The sequence below is a fragment of the Pipistrellus hanaki genome (assembly GCF_964339955.1).
Source record: "Pipistrellus hanaki genome assembly, chromosome: 5".
Classification (NCBI taxonomy): domain Eukaryota; kingdom Metazoa; phylum Chordata; class Mammalia; order Chiroptera; family Vespertilionidae; genus Pipistrellus; species Pipistrellus hanaki.
This window is the reverse complement of record NC_140507.1, coordinates 2,556,273-2,576,044: the sequence shown is the minus strand read 5'-3', so window position 1 is coordinate 2,576,044 and position 19,772 is coordinate 2,556,273. Positions and strand designations below refer to the sequence as shown.

The 19,772-nt window shown below is 50.4% G+C and overlaps 1 protein-coding gene and 1 long non-coding RNA gene across 3 annotated transcripts in view; one reads left to right on the top strand and one right to left on the bottom strand.

The window, feature by feature from the left end:
- LMTK2 (lemur tyrosine kinase 2) overlaps positions 1 to 18,807 on the bottom strand; it is a 65,286-nt gene extending 46,479 nt beyond the window's left edge. Inside the window, exon 1 of one of the 2 annotated variants that reach the window (XM_084886127.1) lies at positions 18,416 to 18,807. In XM_084886127.1, coding sequence (XP_084742253.1) covers positions 18,416 to 18,503 — 88 coding nt within the window. In that variant the 5' untranslated portion in view covers positions 18,504 to 18,807. The remainder of the gene's footprint in view (positions 1 to 18,415) is intronic. The other variant, XM_084886126.1, reaches the window with a different exon arrangement.
- LOC311622950 lies at positions 7,169 to 15,722 on the top strand. The gene is made up of 3 exons (XR_014795072.1): positions 7,169 to 8,107; positions 8,196 to 8,849; positions 11,974 to 15,722. It is a non-coding gene; the product is annotated as an uncharacterized lncRNA (long non-coding RNA).
- Positions 18,808 to 19,772: the final 965 nt, after the last annotated feature.

Below are 19,772 nucleotides of genomic sequence, written 5' to 3'. Positions count from 1 at the left end.
CAGTCACACTGACAGGCCCACGGACACAGTGGGCATGTGGCGCTGAGTACAAACCCATGCTCCCCAGGACCCCACAGGGTCTGCCTCGCCGAGGTAACTTTTAACACAAACAGCCTAACCTAAGTGCTTTGAACCGAGTCCATCGCCGTTAATTAAGACAGTACACGCTTCTGGGGCTCTCCTCCAAGCTCCACGTAACAGCTATTAAATCATTCTTTCCTCTCTTTTCAGCCTGTTTTTTCTCAGCACACACTGTCTATTTGTTGTGAAGTGTGATCAGAACCGCCTGCAGGCGCTCCATTATCTGATCCAAAACCGTCTTAGGAGTCAGCCTTAGAAGTCAGGAGGTCGGCCTGAGAAGTCGTCTGTCCGCGTGTTTAACCAGCCAGAGGTGTGAGTCTGCGCCCCCTGCGCTTGCTCGCTCTCTCCGCCTACAGGCTCATCTGGCGAGGACCCCGGGCATCTGTTCCCCGCACTCCGATCTCCTCCGTGTCTACCAGTCCCACCGAGAGGACTCTACAAACTGCTGCCTGAAAAGGAACCTTCTAGTAGCCTCAAGTAGAAGTTTTTACAGTTTCAATGCTTTTAAAACGATTTCATTTACTGTGCTTTTCTCCTGGTTAGTCCAAAGCACTGGGCTTTAAAAAACTCCATGTACCAGTTAGAGAACACTCCGTACACGAAGACTAGGACCCACCCGGCAGGGCGGGCAGGTGAGCGGCCGGCTCCGCCAGAGGGAGGCAATGCCAGCCGGGAACTACAGCTGGCCCCTCCCCTGCGGTCACAGCGCCAACGGCAGCAGGAGGTTCCTCATTACAACTGTGAGGAAACCGTGAAGCATTCTCGGCCACCCACTCAGAACGCATCAGTCAAACCAACCGTCGAGTAAAGAAAAACATCAGTAACAGCAGGAGTGTCTCCGGACACAGAGGCAGCTTTGCCCACTGCAAACTGGGAATGAGGGTAGCAGAGGTCTGGGTGCTTAGCATCTTCCCTCAGACACCCATTACAACAGCCCTGGCCTCTCCAAAGCACATTCTGTGAGCGATATTGCTCAGTTCAAACCATTTTAATAGTTATATAAGCAGAAAAGTTGAGAAACTCTGAGAGGTAGGTACCCATTATCTGTTTTATAGACAGGTAATTAGGAGCGTGCGATTTCTCAGTAATGACTCAGAGTACGTCAGGAGTACCACCTGATTATTAATTCAGCCGTGATAAATCCCTGCCTAGAGCTTCCATCGGAATTTGAACTTACATGTAATTAACTAAAGAGTTACCTGTGAAACAATTTTGGAAATAAAAAATGTAAACATCCACAGATAAAAAGAAATGATAATCAGTGCTCGATCCATTAGCGATTGCAAAATACTGATACTAACTTTGTCATTCCTTCTTCAGTTACAAGCCGATACACTTTTGTAAAGAGAATTTCCTCATATTTGCCGTCTGGTTACCCAGTGGTTCAGGCACAAGGGGTGGGGCTGGAAGCACAAACCCTCTCATCACGTGCTCGGCTCCTGGCTACCAGCCCCAGCAAGAAGCTAAATGGGCCACCCAGAGCCACTCCATGAGCATAAATCCATGCATGACTGCCGGGGCTTGTTCATAACAGGAGCTGCTCCCATCGCCCTGTCACCAGGAAACCCGTGTTTGGGGGCTCTGGCCCTGGGAGGGGGACAAAGACCAGGTGTGTACTCCCTGTTCCGTCACAGGCATTTACATTCTTCCTTCCAGGAAACGCCACACCCTCCCACCACTCATCTTCGCCATTCAGATCTCAACTGGAACCCGGTCCGGCAGGTCCAGGCCCTGCCTTTGGACGCCCAATGCCCCCGTATTTCCCCATCGCAGAGGTCATCACCTGGCTCTCCACGTCCACGTCCTCCCGGAGACTGAAGCTAAGCAGGGTGGGGACCAGACTCTCAGGGCCCAGCACAGAGCCTGGCATTCGGTCAGAGTGAGGGGAGGGGAGAAAGAGACACCAACTAAGGAGCACCCGCAAGGAGGGAAGATAAGCAAGGAGGGAGAGGAGGAGAGAAATGATGACTAATCTCCTGGTTAACAGAATGAACTTCGGTTTTAAGGGTCAGACATTGCCACAGCAGCAGTCCTTTGATAATGTGCTCTTATTTGGCAAATTATCAAAGGACCATCCCCTAATGCGTACTGTACCACGGGGGTAGTCCTGTCCCTCCCCACCACTAATAGTTAATCACTCATTCCCCAGGTCTCAGAGAACTTCCAAAAACATTCTTCATTTACCCATTTTTGCAATTCACATTAAGCAGTATAACTATTACGTTGTTTAAACAATAAGTTTTCTTAAAGAGTGGGTTTCTCCCATTGTGTGCTCTCCTCTGATAACAATATTCGTTCACACACACCACGTTCTCCGGAAGCTGAGGAGACTCACTGGCGCTGGCAAAGCAGAAATCCAAAGGTGTCCGCTCCTCCAGGGCGGCCCGGGCGTTGGGCTGTGGGGACGGGGCACCCTCCCTGGGCCGCCACTCTTTCTATGTAGGTCAGAAAAGGAATCTTAACAGATGCTGTCTAAGACGTGACTCTAACGTTGTTGTTTCACTCCGCCTATTCCACTCACATTTGTTATCAGAGGTTCATCACATCCCACTAACGTGGGTGGAAGCAACCAGGGAAGAGCGCTCCCCTGAGGGGTCGGCTCCTTGCCCGCCCGATGGGAAAAGGATGGCAGGCGTGTTTATGAACCAGACTCTTCAGTAAGGGGATGGCACGGCGGGGCGGTGGGCGATGCGCCAGGCTCAGTCTGCGGCAGCTCTGACCCAGGGCTTCCTGCAGGCCCGGAGGCCAGGGCAGAGCGGCAGGAGCTGCCCAGGGGCAGGCCGCAGGGCCCGTCTCCCAGGTCCTCTCCCAACTCCGGCCACTCCTGTGGCCATCACTGTCTGGGGGAAGGACATTCTGTCCCTCCACTCAACTTCCCGTGGCAATGTGTACAAATGCGCAGGCAGATCAGTGGAAAGTCGGAGTCACAACACAAACTCAGCCAATACCGTTTCCGCACCACAGGGCCAGAGGCCAGGCGATGACCTAACCCTCGCACCTCACTCCCAGATATGGCAGACCCTAAATCCTGGAAAAACACGCCTTTTTTTTTTAATTTCCTGCCACACCTTGCTAGAGCCTGTCTCAGCAGCTTTGTAGCTCCCTAGGGCCTACATTCAATTCTGTTAATGTCACTGACACAGTCACAGGCAGTGCGCTTTAGAAGTTCTCCCCTCAGAGAGCAGCTGACGGCGGTATGGATCAGCGGGCTGCCAGAGGCGGGGCTGGCACTGGGAGACGGTAGAGAATTCATGTGACTCTTCTGGCTACTATGTAGATGTTCAAAAGCCTCCGTAGCAAAGCTTTCTTCTCGAAGTACTATCTCCATAACTCAGCCAGAAGTGCTCCCCACGCCGGCCTGCCCGGCCTGCCCAGGCTCCCCGCTCACAGTGAGGTTTACGAGGGTCCCTGGTAATGCCTCACGGAGGTGCCTTCACATCATACAGAACAGACCGCGGAGCGTTTAACCCGACAGAACTGGGTGCCTCCGCACGGGGTGTCCAGCCCGAGATAGAAGACCTCCCGGTATTAAAGAGCCACGGGAACGGGGCGGCGTGGGGAGTGGGGGTGGGAGTCTCTTATTGAAGTGGCTGCTTCATCGCCCAGATGGGAAGCCCGCCAGCCAACAAGTCCCACCCAAAACATCCTTCGTCAAATGTCTCCTAAGCATCTTCTCCAAAGCAGGCCCTGCCACGGGCCCTGGGCGCCCGGAGTGGGAACAGCACACCTGCTGTGCAGGTAAGCCGACAGTGAGGAATGAGTGGTACCTCGTTGGGAGAGAAGCCACGTGGAAAATAAAGTAGCAGATGGGGGGGGGGGTGTATTTTATACGGAGTGATCAGAAAACACATTTCTGATATGACGAAAATTCATGCAAGAAATGCTGGTGGTGTGGCCCAGGTGGTTATAAAAATACATAGGTAAGCCCAGTGAGTGTGACTCAGTGGTTGAATGCCAACTCAGGAACCAAGAAGTTACCAGTTCGATTCCTGGTCAGGGCACATGCCCAGGCTGTGGGCTCAATCCTCAGTAGGGGGCATGCAGGAGGCAGCCGATTGATGATGTTTCTCTCTACCCCTCTCCCTTCTCTCTAAAAACCAATTTATAAGAACAAATTAAAATGCCACTAACCTTTAAAAAACCAATGTAGTTAATACCTGAACGGTGCTTCTGTGTGCCACACACTAGCCTAAACGCACCCAACCCCACAGCAGCCTTAGCGCGGGCTCGATTATTAGCCCATTTAAAGACGGAGAAACTGAGCAATGGAGAGGGGAGGGCGCTTTCCCACGGTCACATGGCTCTCGCGATGCTCAGGGCGCACGCTCCCACACTCCCTGCGCCCAGGACGTGGTGGCGGGTGTGACGTGGTGTGGGGTGAAAGGACAACTCCCCTCGGTGTCCCTCTCTCTAATGTGAACAGACTGCCGAGGGCCACCTGACACTTGGAAACGACCCTCCTTAAAAAAGTTAACATCGCGGCCAACCCAGACAGATAAAAAGCTACGTGAAGGAAGCAGACAGTGCAGGTGTTTTAAAAAACCAAGAACTAAAACTAACAACTATACTTATGTCCTCAGCAACGAGAGGAGATATCATATGCATGAAAAGATCCTATTTTAAGTGTGTGGGCATGTGGGAGGGGGATCTTGGAAATAAAATGGAATAGAAGGAAGAGAACAAAAGGAGAGAAGAAGCTCATTCCAAGAAATCCAACTCAGCAGATGTTCTTCCAAGAAATAACATGTTTATAAGTGAATGTTTTCCACGTTTGTCATTACATGTTTAAAAAATTAGAAATATTTTAACACCTTTAATTAAACAGTACAACTCATCTCACAGGTGGAAACAAAATTATTCATACAAATTTTAAAAACAAAAAATGAACCTGGTCTTTTTGAGCCTAATTATGGAAGCTACCACTTTAGTTTCTTAATTTTTACTAAGTAATTATCTTCCATACGTCAAGAATCGACTATATGACAACTGTGTTCACATTTCATCTCAGTACTTTCAGACAGGAAATAGAAATAAATATCCAGAGGAGAAATGACTGGAATTAGTCTGTGTGCGCGCATCACACTAATAAGAGAATTCTCGACAGTGCGAGGCAATGAACTTGGTGAACAGGACGGCAGGACCCTCATTCTACAATTAGCTGCCACTGACGGGCAGCCTGGGGCTGGATCTGCTCCTTACCTTCTCTGAGCCTTGGTTCCTCACCTGTAAACTTGCAGGTCAGCTCTAAAGTTCTATCTATAAGGATAAACAATTCCAAAATGTATGATTCTACCAAGTGCCTTCGTGGTTAATACTGGTTGTAATGATCTTTTGTTAAACGTTCGTTTTTTCCTAACGAAGAAGTCAGATTACAGATTGCTGAGCGGCAAGGCCTCTGGGAGTGTTCCCAGGACTATTTTGGTAAGTTTGTTATTTCTCAGCGTCTCACCAGCAATCAGCATGCGGGTGCTGCGTTTTAATAACAGTCTGAAGTCAGAGGCAAGCGGGGTCTGCCTGTAACTGCAGGCTGGGTCCTTGGAAAGTAACAGTTGCTACTGATATAAAGAACCATGCTAGAGGCACCCTGCCAGGGAGAACCCGGAGAGAAATTGTTTTCCTTCTGAAAGGAACACAAGTTGAATTTATGGAGGTTCCGAGGAAGAATCTGTAACGTGAAAAACACATGAAACTTGAATTTAGAGACTTATGTGAGTGGTAACCAACACTTCTGTTTTGCAATAAAAAGCTGAAATTATAAAATTTCACAATTACTATTTAGTTAAAATAGATATTTTAAATGTGTAAAATGACTACATACTCTCTCATCAATCTTCTAAATCCAAGGTATCTCAGAGATTTACTTCCTATAATTAAAAGTTGCAATTAGTGGAAACCGGTTTGGCTCAGTGGATAGAGCATCAGCTTGCGGACTGAAAGGTCCCAGGTTCGATTCCAGTCAAGGGCATGTACCTTGGTTGCGGGCACATCCCCAGTAGAGAGTGTGCAAGAGGCAGCTGGTCGATGATTCTCTCTCATAGATGTTTCTAACTCTCTATCCCTCTCTCTTCCTCTCTGTAAAAAATCAATAAAATATATATATATATTTAAAAAGTTGCAATTATATCATATGAAACTCAGTCGCCTGTTCACTATAGCAAAAAGGGATGTAAGAGGTGTTTGGGATGGACTGTGAACATGGAGAACACGGGAGAAAAAAAGGTGCTTTTAAAAATTAAATTATAGTGGCTTTACTTTGGGATAAGAGCAACTTCTCTAGGTTCACTCTCATAGATGCTTGAACTAATTTCTTTTCTCCTATTCAAGGCATATGTGTTGCAAAAAAAATAGAGTCCTGAATGGTCTGTACTAGTCTATGAACCTATGATGTTCTTAATCAAACCCACTATAATACAGCAGTTTCTGGAGTAGTTTACTTTCTTTAGCTAATCCTAAGAATATTTTGTACATCAATGCAAAATGTACAGTTTGGGGAAATAATACAATAATTAATCAATAATAATATAAGAATAAATGGTATATTTCCCATACTCACAACTGTTTTGCTCCATTCTGTGTATCAATATATATGGACTAACTTTAAAAAAAAATACCTGTTGGAAAATATGAAATACACTACGAACCCTAAGCTATTCCAAGATCAACTAGTTTGAAAAAATAAGCTTTTCAAAAACCAAGATGTTAACATGAAATTGTGCTGAAAAAAATAACGTCAGCAGCTACCACACAGGGTACGCCCGGGGCCCTCTGGGGCAGTGTGCACATGGGTGATGCGCGGACAGGAATGTCGCCAGCGGGCAGAGCCTGGCACCGGCGGGCACGTCTACACCACAGGTTCCAGCTCCCAGGTACCCGTTCACAGTTTTTACTGATTATTTACACAGGATGTTCATAAAACGTGAAGAGGTTATTAGTTATTCCGAAGAAGGGGCCGAAGTAAAAAAAACAAAGGTATGCAGAGCTGGAAGGACAGTCTGCCCCGGAGTGCTGACATTCTTCTGAGGTTACGAACAGACACTTCTAACAGGAAGAGTCCTCAGGACTGTACTGACGTCAATTTGAATTTTTTCAATTTAAAATTGTTCTTCCTTTCTTGAGTCTCGCTGGTTATACAAGCCAACAGGTTTCTACTAAATAACTGATACTCCGTTGTCCCTAGTAGAAGGTAAAACATTTTGTTGTGGGGCAGAGAAATCCCAGAAAAGTGTTATAAATGCAGATTTCCAGGCCAGCCTCCAGAATTCCGACTCAGTTGGTCTGATTGGGCCTCAAACACTGCACTCCTACAAAGCCCCAGGTGATCTTTTTTCTTTTTCTTTTGGTCTTTGGGTTGTTTTTTAAGAGAGGGAGGAAGAGGAAGGAGAGATAGAAACATCAATGGTGAGAATCATTGGCTGGCTGCTTCGGGCACGCCCTGCCCTGGGGATCAGCCCGCAGCCCGGGCTTGTGCCCTGACTGGGAATTGAGCCGTGACCTCCTCCTGCTTCGTAGGTCAACTCTCAACCACTGAGCCATGCCGCTGGGCTCCCCAGGTGATGCTGACGAAGCGATCCTGTTTTATAAAAACATCTTTACTTTGTCCTGAAACATTTCCAGCGGAACTGACCCCGTAGCTGGGATTTACATCAAAACAACGGGGCGGAGCCAGCGGGAAGGGTCCATGGGAACAAGACTGACCATAAATTAAAACTGTTGGTGCTAGGTGGTGGGTACGTGAGAGTTCATTATATTACTTCCTCTACTTTTGTTTATGTTTGAAAATTTCCAAAATAAAAAAAGAGAAAAGCTCCGTAAAGACCAAAACAAGTCTACCACCATGCTCTGCAAGAGACCTGCCGCCAGACATTTGATCTTCACTTTCAGCGACTCCAGGAGGTGCCCACAATCCCTTTCAACAATTCCCAAAGTCGACAGGCCCCTAAGGTCACTCCAAGCTTATTAATCTCTCCCATCCTGAGAGACTGGGGTCTACAGCAGGCGGCGTGAGCGCGGCCGTGTACACACGCGCGTGGAGCGGAGGAGCGGAGGAGCGGAGGAGCGGAGGAGCGGAGGAGCGGGAGGAGGGGGAGGAGGGGGAGGAGCGGGAGGAGCGGGAGGAGCGGGAGGAGCGGGAGGAGCGGGAGGAGCGGAGGCTCTGCCGTGGAGAAAGCTGCCAGCAGCACCGCAGCCAGGTGATCAGGGGAAGGAAATCAACCTGTTAAGCTTAAGGGTTTCGTTAGAGAGTGATTGGAGGGCGTCTGAAAATTCAGTTGGTAAAGTTCAGATAAAAATGTCCGATGGCCGATACCGGTGTGGCTCAGTGGTAGAGCGTCGGTCTACGGACTGAAAGGTCCCAGGTTCGATTCCGGTCAAGGGCATGTACATTGGTTGCAGGCACATCCCGGGTCGGGGGTGTGCAAGAGGCAGCTGGTCGATGTTTCTCTCTCATCAACGTTTCTAGCTCTCTATCCCTCTCTCCTCCTCTCTGTAAAAAATCAATAAAATATATATTTTTTTAAAAATGTCCGATGGCAGTCACGCTGAAATCATGTAACCATTAAATGATGTGATGAGAGTGGTATTCATCGCTGTGATGCTCCTCCCCAGAATATACAGCCCCCTCTGATCACGAGGAAGACATCCAGCCAATGGCAGCAGAGGGATATTCCACAAACACCTGAGAGTACTTCCCAAGACTGTCAGATCCTCAAAACAAAGAACAGCCCCTGGTCGGTGGCGCTCAACGTGGGCCTGCGCATCAAAGGTCAAAGGTTCAAGGAGGATCCAAGATGGCTGCTCGGGTATACACCTAGCCGCAGCAGCTCACAACAATTTCAAAGGAATACAACTAAAATGTAGAGTGGACATTGCCCAGAGCTACAGGTAGTCGACTGACTGAAAACTCTACAATAGGAAGGAGGGAGAAAACCAGAAGGAAAATCAGAGGAGCTGAAAAAAAGCCTAAGGTACGGAGACATGCGGCGCGCTCGCACGCACGCGCGCGCGGAGAGGTCGCAGCCGGAGAGGAGGAGAGGGCTGGGTGCTGCCTGGCGTTCCCTAGCAGGAAGGAAATAGAACCCCCAGCCTGGGCTGAACCCCCGAACCGGCAGCGCTGAGCCCCAAGTTATGGGCCAGACCCTGGGGACCCAGGCTCCGGCAGGGGGAGACAATCCCGGGGGACGGCGAAATGCGGGGCCCCCGGAGTCGCCCGCACATGGCGCGCAGAGGACTGAATGTTGACTCTGATGCTGGATTACCCTAGCCGGAAGAAACAAAGCCTCCGGCGGCAGCTCTGAGCCTCAGTCCAGACCTCCCCGAACTCCAGGTCTGGGCCAGTCCCTGGGGACCCAGGCTCGGGCAGGGGGAGACGGGGCTGTGAGGTGGAGTCCTGGGAGCGCGGCGAAAGGCCGAGCCCCCGGAGTCGCGCACACTGTGCGCAGAGGACAGTCTGTTGACTCTGATCCTGGACTCCCCTAGTGGGAGGGAGAAAGAAAGCTCCAGACTGGAGGAACGCCACGAGGAGCAGGAGCCCCTGCCGGACACCGGCCAGCTGGGCGCCAGCAAGGAGCCGGGCGACGGGGCCCCCAGTGGGGGGGGTGCCCCTGAGCCTTCGACTGCTGAGCGCTGGCAACGGAGCCAAGGACGGGGGCTGCTTCCTGGGCGGCGCCGACCCCGGCAACAGGCTGGAGCAGCGCCGGAGCCCGCGGAGAACAAAGGGGTGCCACAGGCCAACCTGCTGAGCTCCCAGGACAAGGAGGAAGAAACCAAAGAAGTTCTCAATGTGAAGAAATCAAGTGAGAGCAAATGATAGTAAAATTACTTAAGAAAGAATACAAAGAAGATCTTGAAAAATCAAAGACTAAGTCAGAACTCAACGCACCAGCCAACATTGCAACATAAATGCGTTTTGTTGTTTTTTTTAAAAAAAGAAAAGGAAAAGAAGAGAAAAAAGGGACAGAATGTTGGAACAGCGGCGACCAGGCCTAGAGTGGCCAGGCACAAGGCAGTGGCAGCTGGGCCCGGAGCAGCAGTGGCCAGGCCCCAGAACAGCAGCAGCCAGAACAAGAGCATCAACGGCCAGCACTGGAGCAGCCAGACCTGGGGCAGTGGCAGCCAGGCCTGAGGCAGAGGCGGCCAAGCCCAGGGTGGCCAGTCCAGGAACACCCAGACACGGAGTGGCTGGGCCCGGAGAAGCCCGGCCCAGAGCAGCCGGGTTGGGAGCAGCCAGGCCCAGAACAGCAGTAGACAACCACGAAGAATCCAGGCTGGGAGCGGCCAGGCTCGGAGCAGCCGGGTCGGGTGCGGCCAGGCCCGGAGCAGCGGCGGCCAGGCTGGGAGCGGCCAGGCCCGGAGCAGCTGGGTCTGGTGTGGCCAGGCCTGGAGCAGCGGCTGCCAGGCTAGGAGCGGCCAGGCCCGGAGCAGCAGCTGCCAGGCTGGGAGCAGCCAGGTCTGGAGCAGCCGGGTCTGGTGTGGCCAGGCCCGGAGCAGCGGCTGCCAGGCTGGGAGCGGCCAGGCCCGGAGCAGCAGCTGCCAGGCTGGGAGCGGCCAGGCCCGGAGCAGCCGGGTCTGGTGCGGCCAGGCCCGGAGCAGCAGCTGCCAGGCTGGGAGCGGCCAGGCCCGGAGCAGCCGGGTCTGGTGCGGCCAGGCCCGGAGCAGCGGCTGCCAGGCTGGGAGCGGCCAGGCCCGGAGCAGCAGCTGCCAGGCTGGGAGCGGCCAGGCCCGGAGCAGCCGGGTCTGGTGCGGCCAGGCCAGGAGCAGCGGCTGCCAGGCTGGGAGCGGCCAGGCCCGGAGCAGCCGGGTCTGGTGCGGCCAGGCCAGGAGCAGTGGCTGCCAGGCTGGGAGCGGCCAGGCCCGGAGCAGCAGCTGCCAGGCTGGGAGCGGCCAGGCCCGGAACAGCCGGGTCTGGTGCGGCCAGGCCAGGAGCAGCGGCTGCCAGGCTGGGAGCGGCCAGGCCAGGAGCAGCGGCTGCCAGGCTGGGAGCAGCCAGGCCCGGAGCAGCCGGGTCTGGTGCGGCCAGGCCAGGAGCAATGGCTGCCAGGCTGGGAGCAGCCAGGCCCGGAGCAGCGGCTGTCAGGCTGGGAGCGGCCAGGCCCGGAGCGGCCGGGACCGGAGCAACCGGTCCCAGAGCAGCCGGGTCGGGTGCGGCCAGGCCTGTAGCAGCAACAGCCAAGTCCAGAGCAACTAGGTCGGGAGCGGCAGTGACCAGACCCGGAGCAGCTGGTTGTGGAACGAACCAGAGCAACAGAGGCCAGGCCCGGAGCAGCCAGGCCCGAAACAGCTCGCTCCTCGCCTGTACCTGCCCACGGCTGCCTCTCAGACATGGCTGGAAACTTTTGCGGGAACTTGAGGGTCTGCTGAATCAAGTGATGAAGGCTTAGATCTGGATGTGTTGAGTTAGTATAGCGCTGGGGTGTTGATCTGTAAGTGCCTTGGGTGGGGCCTGGATGAGGCTGGTTGACCTATTTGGAAATGTCTTTTGTGTGAAGTGTATCATTGGGCATGTGGAGGTATTATTGATATGAGATAATGCTAAGTAACAGATTTACTATCTGAAAAGGGATTTACTATCGGGGAAAGGGAGGGAGGAAGAGACTGAACATAAACTGTGCACCTATGGATGAGGACAATGGGGGATGGGGAGGGGGCGGAGGGTGGGGTGGGAACCTGGTGGAGGGGGGAAGAAATGAGGAACCTTTGTAATAATATGAACAATAAAGATTGATTTAAAAAAATAAAAATAAAAAAAAAATAAAAAATAAAAAATAAAATTAAAAAATAAAAATAAAAAAATAAAAATAAAAAATAAAAAAAAGTAAAATTTAATCATTTTTATACTAGATTAAATAAAATAGGTTGTTAAAATTCAAAAAAAAAAAAAAAAAAAAAAGGTCAAAGGTTCAATTCCTGGTCTAGGGCACGTACCGCGGTTGCAAGTTCCATCTCTGGCCCCAGTCAGGGCACATGTGGGAGACTACCAATCAATGTTTCTGTTTTTCCCTTTTCCCCACCCCTTCTACTCTCTCTAAAAATTAAAGGGAAGTCCTTGGGAAAGGACTAAAAAACAAAACAAACTGAAACAAAGAACAGATTGCTGGAGCCTAAAGGGACACAGCTAAATGTAAAGTGGCGTCCTAGCACAGAAACAGGACGCAGGGAAACACTAAAGAAATGGGAATAAAGGATGGACTCTAGTTAATAATAATTATTAGTAACAGCTCCTCTTGAGACAAATGCACTATGCTGATCTAACATGTTAACAACAGGGAAATCTGGGTAAAGGATGTATAGGAACTCTGGGTACTACCTTTGCAACTTTTCTGTAAATCTAAAATTGTTCTAAAAGAAAAAGTTTATTATTAAAAAATAAAACTACTGGTACTATAAACGGCCTTATTCCAGGCGATGAACTGTGGCTGGATAAAAAGCAAGGTTCACAGAATTAGAGGCTCTAAGCTTGTGCTCTCTCCTTTTAACACACACACACACACACACACACACACACACTCTCCCGGTGTGATGAACCCAGTTCTCCTGTATCATCTTGGTCATCCTCACCCACAAACTTTTACTGATCAGCTACAAAGCGTGAGACACCATGCCAACACTAGAAATACTAAGGATGTCAGACCAAGTCCTGGCAATCTGGGGAGGAGGCAGACCTTAAAGAAACAAGGGGAATTTGCAAATAACAACTGGTACACTGAATCCAAACCTTTTTGATCACACAGCCCACCCATCAGTAAATTTTCTTTACATTTCTTCCATTTCATGTAAATTTATTTATTTACAACCCATAGAAATGTATTAGTGTACCAATATATTCTATGCCTTAAAAAAATCACATAAACCAAAATACTAAAAAGGTGAAGATAAATGAAGAGTTAAGCTCCAATGTTTTCATCCTGCACCCCATGAACATCCTGTCCCACAAATAAGCACTCAGGAGTTCCCCAGGATTAGGGGTCACTAAGGACCGGGAAAAGAAAAAGAATAAAGGTCTTAGGAGGGAAACTGAGGCTGCAAAGAGCTCTCAGGCCCCCGAGGCACTTCGTGTCAATAGTTCTCGTTTTCTCCACGTGAGTCACAACGAAGTCAAATGAAATGCGGGGTTTCTGCTCTGTGCTAACCTTTGTTAAAAAACAAAACCCTTTTCTGAAGTAGCGAGGTTATTTTTCTGATACGCCTGTTCTTTGTGGCAAATAACTGTAATGCCAAGGCATGGTTCCAAATTAGTCACTTGCTACAATTTAAAAATACTTCACTCCAACAGTTTGCTCTGACACACCGGCTTTAGCCTATTGCTTCAGCTTTCTCTGACAACAGGGTCTTCGTACGAAGATTCACAGAAAGGTTGAGATTAGGATATAAAAACAGCCCTAGATGCAGCAGTTTATTTTATACCAGGAATATCCAGCTACTTTCTGAAATATTCTTTTCCTCATGTCAGAGTAATAAGTACACATTTTTAAAAGAGTAACGCACAGCTAGGAGGCTGCAAAAATGCATGATTTTAGAAGAGAAGGAAAGACAGTCAGAGTCATCGCTCCAAATGCCATTTTCCAAGGGCAGCCTCAGCCTGTGGGTCCAGGTTGCCTGGCTGCCTGCAGGGGTGCTTCATGCGAGCAGACAATTTTGTTTGGGGCCAACTAACCGAGATTGCTCTCGGCTCCTTTAAATGAAAACCAGCAGCTGTTCACAAGCAAGAGCTTTAGGTACCCTGATGTTTACGACCAAGTTTATTCCATAAAAGTGAAGCGATCCAGGTCATCTTTTACATTTCTGGCATAATTCCCCAGCATTATCAATTTCAAGAAGCACCACCACCAGCCTATATCTCATACTTAGGCTAGGCTTAAAGGGGTCTTTCTCTACCCAGCACAGAACGAATTCTTTTGAGTAACCACGTTTTTTAAACCCAGCAAGTTCTAGGCGTTCCACTGTGAGTCCCTCTCTGAAGCCACCCCACTCCCCATGAGTCAATTCTCTGATACCCCCTCAATTTACAAGTCAGAGGCAAAGAAGACTGCTGTTGAGTGCTCCACATGCACAGCTATGCCGTGGCCGGCCTCCACCTCACCTGCCCAGCACCCTTCAGGTAAATATTACCGTCATCTTGTTTTCATGATTGAGATCTAAGAAGCCTGGGAGAGGTCAGGGAACTGGCCACGGTCTTAAAGCCAGTGGAGTGGCGCAGGAAGGCCAACTTCCGAAGTCCAAGCTTCACCTACCGCACCTGCTCTTCCTTTCACTCTCAGCGAGAGGCTGGAAACTTGTTACGTGTCCACCTACAAGGACTCTTTTGAGCGCGTGTTTAAGTGTCTCAGAACCCTGGCCATCCCTTCCTCACACCTCAAAGTCCTTTTCATTGTACATACAGCCGTTATCTAAGCGACACAGCCCACAGGGGCACAGCGGGCCCGAGGACTGTACATTTCATAAACAGTCAGCACATCGGTATCAGCAAAACTGTAGGAATTTGATAACTGCAATGCTAATCAGCTACAAGTTGTTGGACAGACTTCCTATTGCTGGGCAGAGGAGCACATTTAGTTAACCCACAAATACCACCCACCGAAAGCAAGTAGAGCATCCCCAACCTGGATCTCAAGCCCTGTGGCCACAGACCCTGAAGTAATTTGCATGGGAAGCTTATTGAAAATACTTTTTCTCAGACGCTGTTATAATCAACACTGAAGTTCAAACTGTAGAAAGCACTACCTTCACGGCAGGAATCTTGTTCAAGATACAAGTCTGTTTGTTTCACCTAAAACGAGAGCCTCGGTTTCCCAGCTGCCGTCTAATCAGCAGCTCAGTCCCACGGGCCCCGGCTTCCAGGAGGTCCTGTATCTGGAGCTGCTCAGCGCTTCCTCTGCTCCGTGACCTTATGCCACAGCCTAACCACTGCCCAATGTTAATACACCGTGGCCCCAGCAATGCTCCACCCAGACAAGATCTTCCTTTCTTATGTGAATCCGGAATAATCGTATGAACGGCACATAAAGGGACGCTATGATCTGCAGAAAAGAATTTCTTAGCTGTAATCTTAGTTCGGCAATTTAACTGTGGGAACACAGCGGACTTTCTCCCTCTGTGAAAGCTTCCCAGCGAGGGCCAGCAAGATGCCAGTCTACCAACAAGGATATTTCTGTATCTGCAGAAATAGCGATTCTCAGGAAAAGCAGCTTCCGGAGAGGGTGTGAGGGACCCCCGGAGAGACCGAGAGGCCCAAAATAACATGCAACCAAGAAATGCCTTTTGCCTCGACATATTTACAAAGTTTTATTATGATGAAGTGGATACATATTTGTTAACTTCTGAATCTAGAAATTATTTTGGACAAAAAAAAACCTTGGATAATGAATTTCAATTTAAACGCTGAGTTTTAGTAAGTTGCCTCATTTCTTTCCCCATGCAAATGGGCTGGCAAAGGATAAAATTCAGGTATTTTTTCCAACCTGGTTTTGTTTAGTCATGCTTTCTCCAAGACATTATTAACCAATTTGAACTTTAAGTAGAAAGAATGTGGCTAATGAGGCAAAAGACCCCATGCAATGATCTACCCTTAATTTGACAATGGCCAGCCCTGCAGATAATTAAAAGCTTGTTATTATGTTTTCAATGTTTAACTGCTCTTTATCTGCCATATGTGTTCCAGGGGGATATCTTTCATAACCAGTGGGCTCTCTTATGAGGATTAGTTCCAAGGTTTCTTTACTCTCCTTGGTCTAGAATCCAGCTCCGCTACCAGGATTAATAATCTCTTCTAGATGGAAATACAAACCCCACACCTAGGTGTGACTGTGCATCTTTTCCACAGAATTTAACTTTATTTTATTTTTTAAAATATATTTTTATTGATTTTTCACAGAGAGGAAGGGAGAGGGATAGAGAGCTAGAAACGTCGATGAGAGAGAAACATCGACCAGCTGCCTCCTGCACACCCCCTACTGGGGATGTGCCCGCAACCAATGTATCGATACATGCCCTTGACCGGAATCGAACCTGGGACCTTTTAGTTCACAGACTGACGCTCTATCCACTGAGCCAAACCGGTTTTGGCTAGAATTTAACTTTATTTACATGTCAGTCATAACATCACGTTTAACCATACACCTTCCAAGCAACAAAATATGAAGGAAAATTGTAAAAAGCTGCTATAAATCACCAAGTACTTTTTAATCATTTATGTCAAGATTTGATACTTCTATTTACGAATTAATTTTCCTAATTTTACAGCACTCAAAAATTTTAGATTTTATTATTTGTACCACCATTAAAAAAACACATTAAGCGATTTATAGAAAGGCAAATTTCTACAGGTTCCTACATAGGATCCGTTTTTCAAAATACAAAAATATTCGATTAAGTGCAAGTCATCTGGAAACTTCTTGAATCCCTTCCACTCTTTATCCATTATCCTACTCTGGGCCTAATTTTCAATTTAACCATCAATATCTTTCAATACCAGTATCAAAATCTTTCCATATAGTTTTTAAACCCACACACACACACACACACACACACACACACACTGAGTGGCCAGATTATTATGCGTTCAGAGATCATAATAATCTGGCCACTCAGAGTGTGTGTGTGTGTGTGTATTTCAGAGAGGAAGGGAGGGAGAGAGAGAGAAATATCAATAAGAATCATCTATCAGCTATCTCCTGCGCGTCCACGACCAGAGATGGAACCTGCAACCCCCGTACATGCCCTTGACCAGCATCCAACCCAAGACCTTTCAGTCACCAGGCAGACTCTCTATCCACTGAGCCAAACCAGCTAGGGCCAGATAGTCTTTTATAACTTGCCAGATACTTTCTGTGACTCCTACCTGGCCTGCCTATACACTTCTAATAATAGTCACTCTTCTTATCTATCACATCAGAAAACAGAATTCACCTTACAAATATTTGATCTAAGGCAGTGGCAGAAATTCAGTAATACATTAAGTGACACAATGATAATAGTTAATACTCAACTAAAGGATACTCAATGACATAGCCTGGGATAGCTCTGAAAATAATTGCATATAGCCTTCACTGCAGGCGTGTTTGAAAATACATCTTTGCTGGGGATGGTAAGGTCCACGTTGGTCCCCAATTACCAGCATTTTAAAATAACCCTCAACTTCCAAAGTACGCCTAAGCAGTCACAAGCCTTGAATCACACAAGCAGGGGATCTAAGACCTAGGTTTTAGTTATGATTCTACCTACAATACAGCTGTCACCTTGTGTAGGTCATCCGACACCCCCATGGCCTCCATATCTTCAACTAAAAAATGAGGAAATTGTATTAAATTTTCCTTATGTTCTAATCCAACTCGAAAATTCTATGATGGTGACAGGAGGAGACTTGACTTTGGGTGGTGGGCATACAGTGCCGTATACAGACCTGGTACACATAGAAACCGCGCTTGAACCCTATGTGCTCATGTTGACCAATGCCACCCCAACAAATTTAACAAACAGAGAACAATAAAATACAGAAAATTCTATGGAATTTCCCTCTCTTCATTTCAAAGATAAGCAGCAGATGGTAACGACAAATTAGTCTAGATTTTTTTTTTTTTCCTTAAAAAAAAGACACCCAACTTGGGGTGCTTTCTGGGGCTGGTGTTTTATCTCGGAAAATAAACCGCAAATGAAAACGGCATCGCTAAAATAGAAAGAAAATCACAGACCTGGCCAAAATAGAAACTTCAATCACCCTCGGGCCATTTTGTCAATAGTTATTCAAAGGCTTCCTAACATAGGAATATTTATAGAGTTGTGTCCTTCTCATCCCCCGAGATTCAACCCGAATAGAAGCAGGGCGTCTGCCACGGACGTGTAACTTCAGAGCAAGTTGCGGGGCCGGGAGGAGGCTCCGCAGAGCCCCCGGGCGTCAGCACTGAGGGGGGCGCTGAGCGCGGAGGAGCGGTCCTCGATGTAAGAAAAGGAGACGCTCAGGGGGCAGGTGCGTCTGGGGAGGGGGGCACCTCCGCCGGGCAGGGACGGGGCTGAGGACCTCCAGGCAACAGGTCTGGGGCCGGCCCCGCAGTCCGCCGCCCGGGAGGGGTCGGCGCTGCCCGCTACGCCGCCCGCCCAGCCCGACCGCCTCGCCCCCGCGCCTGCGGCACCAGCCTCCCTCCCGCGCTTCCCGGGCCTCCGGGCCCCGTAGGCCCTCCGATCGCTCGGCGCCGAGGCCGGCCCGGCCTGCCGCCTCCCGCCGGTGCCAGCGCCCCGCATCCCCCACAGCCCGGGCCCCGCAGCCCGGGCTCCCGCGGCCCCGCAGCCCCCGCAGCCCGGCCCCCGCGGCCCCCGCAGCCCGGCCCCCGCGGCCCCCGCCGCTCACCTGCACCTGTTTGCGGCAGCGGCACGGCCCGGGCGCTGCGGGCGGCCAGGAGCAGCAGCAGCAGCAGCGACGCCGGCCGCCCCGGCATCTCGCCCGCCGCACGGCCCGGGCCGGCGCTCGGGTCGCCTTCCGTCAGCGCGTCCGGCCGCGCTCCTTCCTCTCACGCCGCCTCAGCCGCACCGCGCCGGCGGCTCCGGAGCGCACGTCGCTTCGGCCAAACCTCAGCCCGGCCCCCGGTCCGCACCCGCCGCTCCGGCCGCAGAACCACCATCCTTCCCGCCCGCCCGCCTCGCCGCCTCGCCGCCTCGCCGCCGCCGCCGCCGCCGCCTCTCAGCAGCAACGGCAGCAGCCCTGCGGAACCCCGGGCCCCGGCAGCCGCGCTCCCGCCGCCATGATGGGCTGCGTCATGTGACGTAGAGCGGGGGCGGGGGGCCGTGACGGACAGCCCCACTGGCCAATGGTCAGCTCCGCAGGGCACAGCCGGCCCCGCCCACTAACCTGCCGGGGAGCGCCTGTGTCTGAGGCTGCGCCCCCTGCAGCCCGAGCGGTGCGTGGGCAGCAGGTAATACCGGCAACTATTTTAAATTTAAAACCACAGGAGAGCAGAGAGACAATAGGAAGCATCCAGAATCCATGCCGAATTCCTCCCTCCCTATTTTCAAACATGTTTTGCATTCTGCCTTTTTTACTTGGCGGAGCCGTTTCAGGCTCTTCTCCTTAAGGAGATTGGCCTGCACATCCTATCCGCCGCCAGGGAGCTTTGGGCTTTTTATTTCAGCTCAACACCCCTGACTCCGATCCTGAGTTCAAGCCATTCCCTCTGCCAAGAGTGCCCTTCCTGTCCGGTCCTGGCCACCTGGCAGCTCCCTTTCATCTGTCATCACAGGCCACTCCCCAGCCCAGGAGAAATGACTAATGTGTCCTGATGCCCCGCCCGGCCCGGACAGACTGCTCTCCCAGGTGCCAGGCTTTATCGTCCCCGTGACTGTAAGCTCCCTGAGGACAAGAACTGTGCCCAAGTCAGCCGGGGTCCCGCGGGGCTGGCTCAGAGTAGGGGTTCTCTAAAGGAAGGGTGCCTGTCCTATTCCTCTCCCCGCCCCAGCCAACAGGGGGAAAGGGTAGAGAAAGCGTTTTCCAGACGGAAGGAGCACTATCCTGGGAGGCCTAGAGGCTGGGCAAACGTAGGGCTTTTCTGGGAAACACACTGTAGTCCAGTTGGTTTGAATCCCATCAGACGGGCTCTACCAGCGGGAGCAGGGGAGCCTCCTCAATCCTCCGAACTCCTCCGACCCCCTCCCACACACCCTCTCTGTGGTGCTGACCACGCTGGACAAACAATACAGGCCCAGAGAGTACT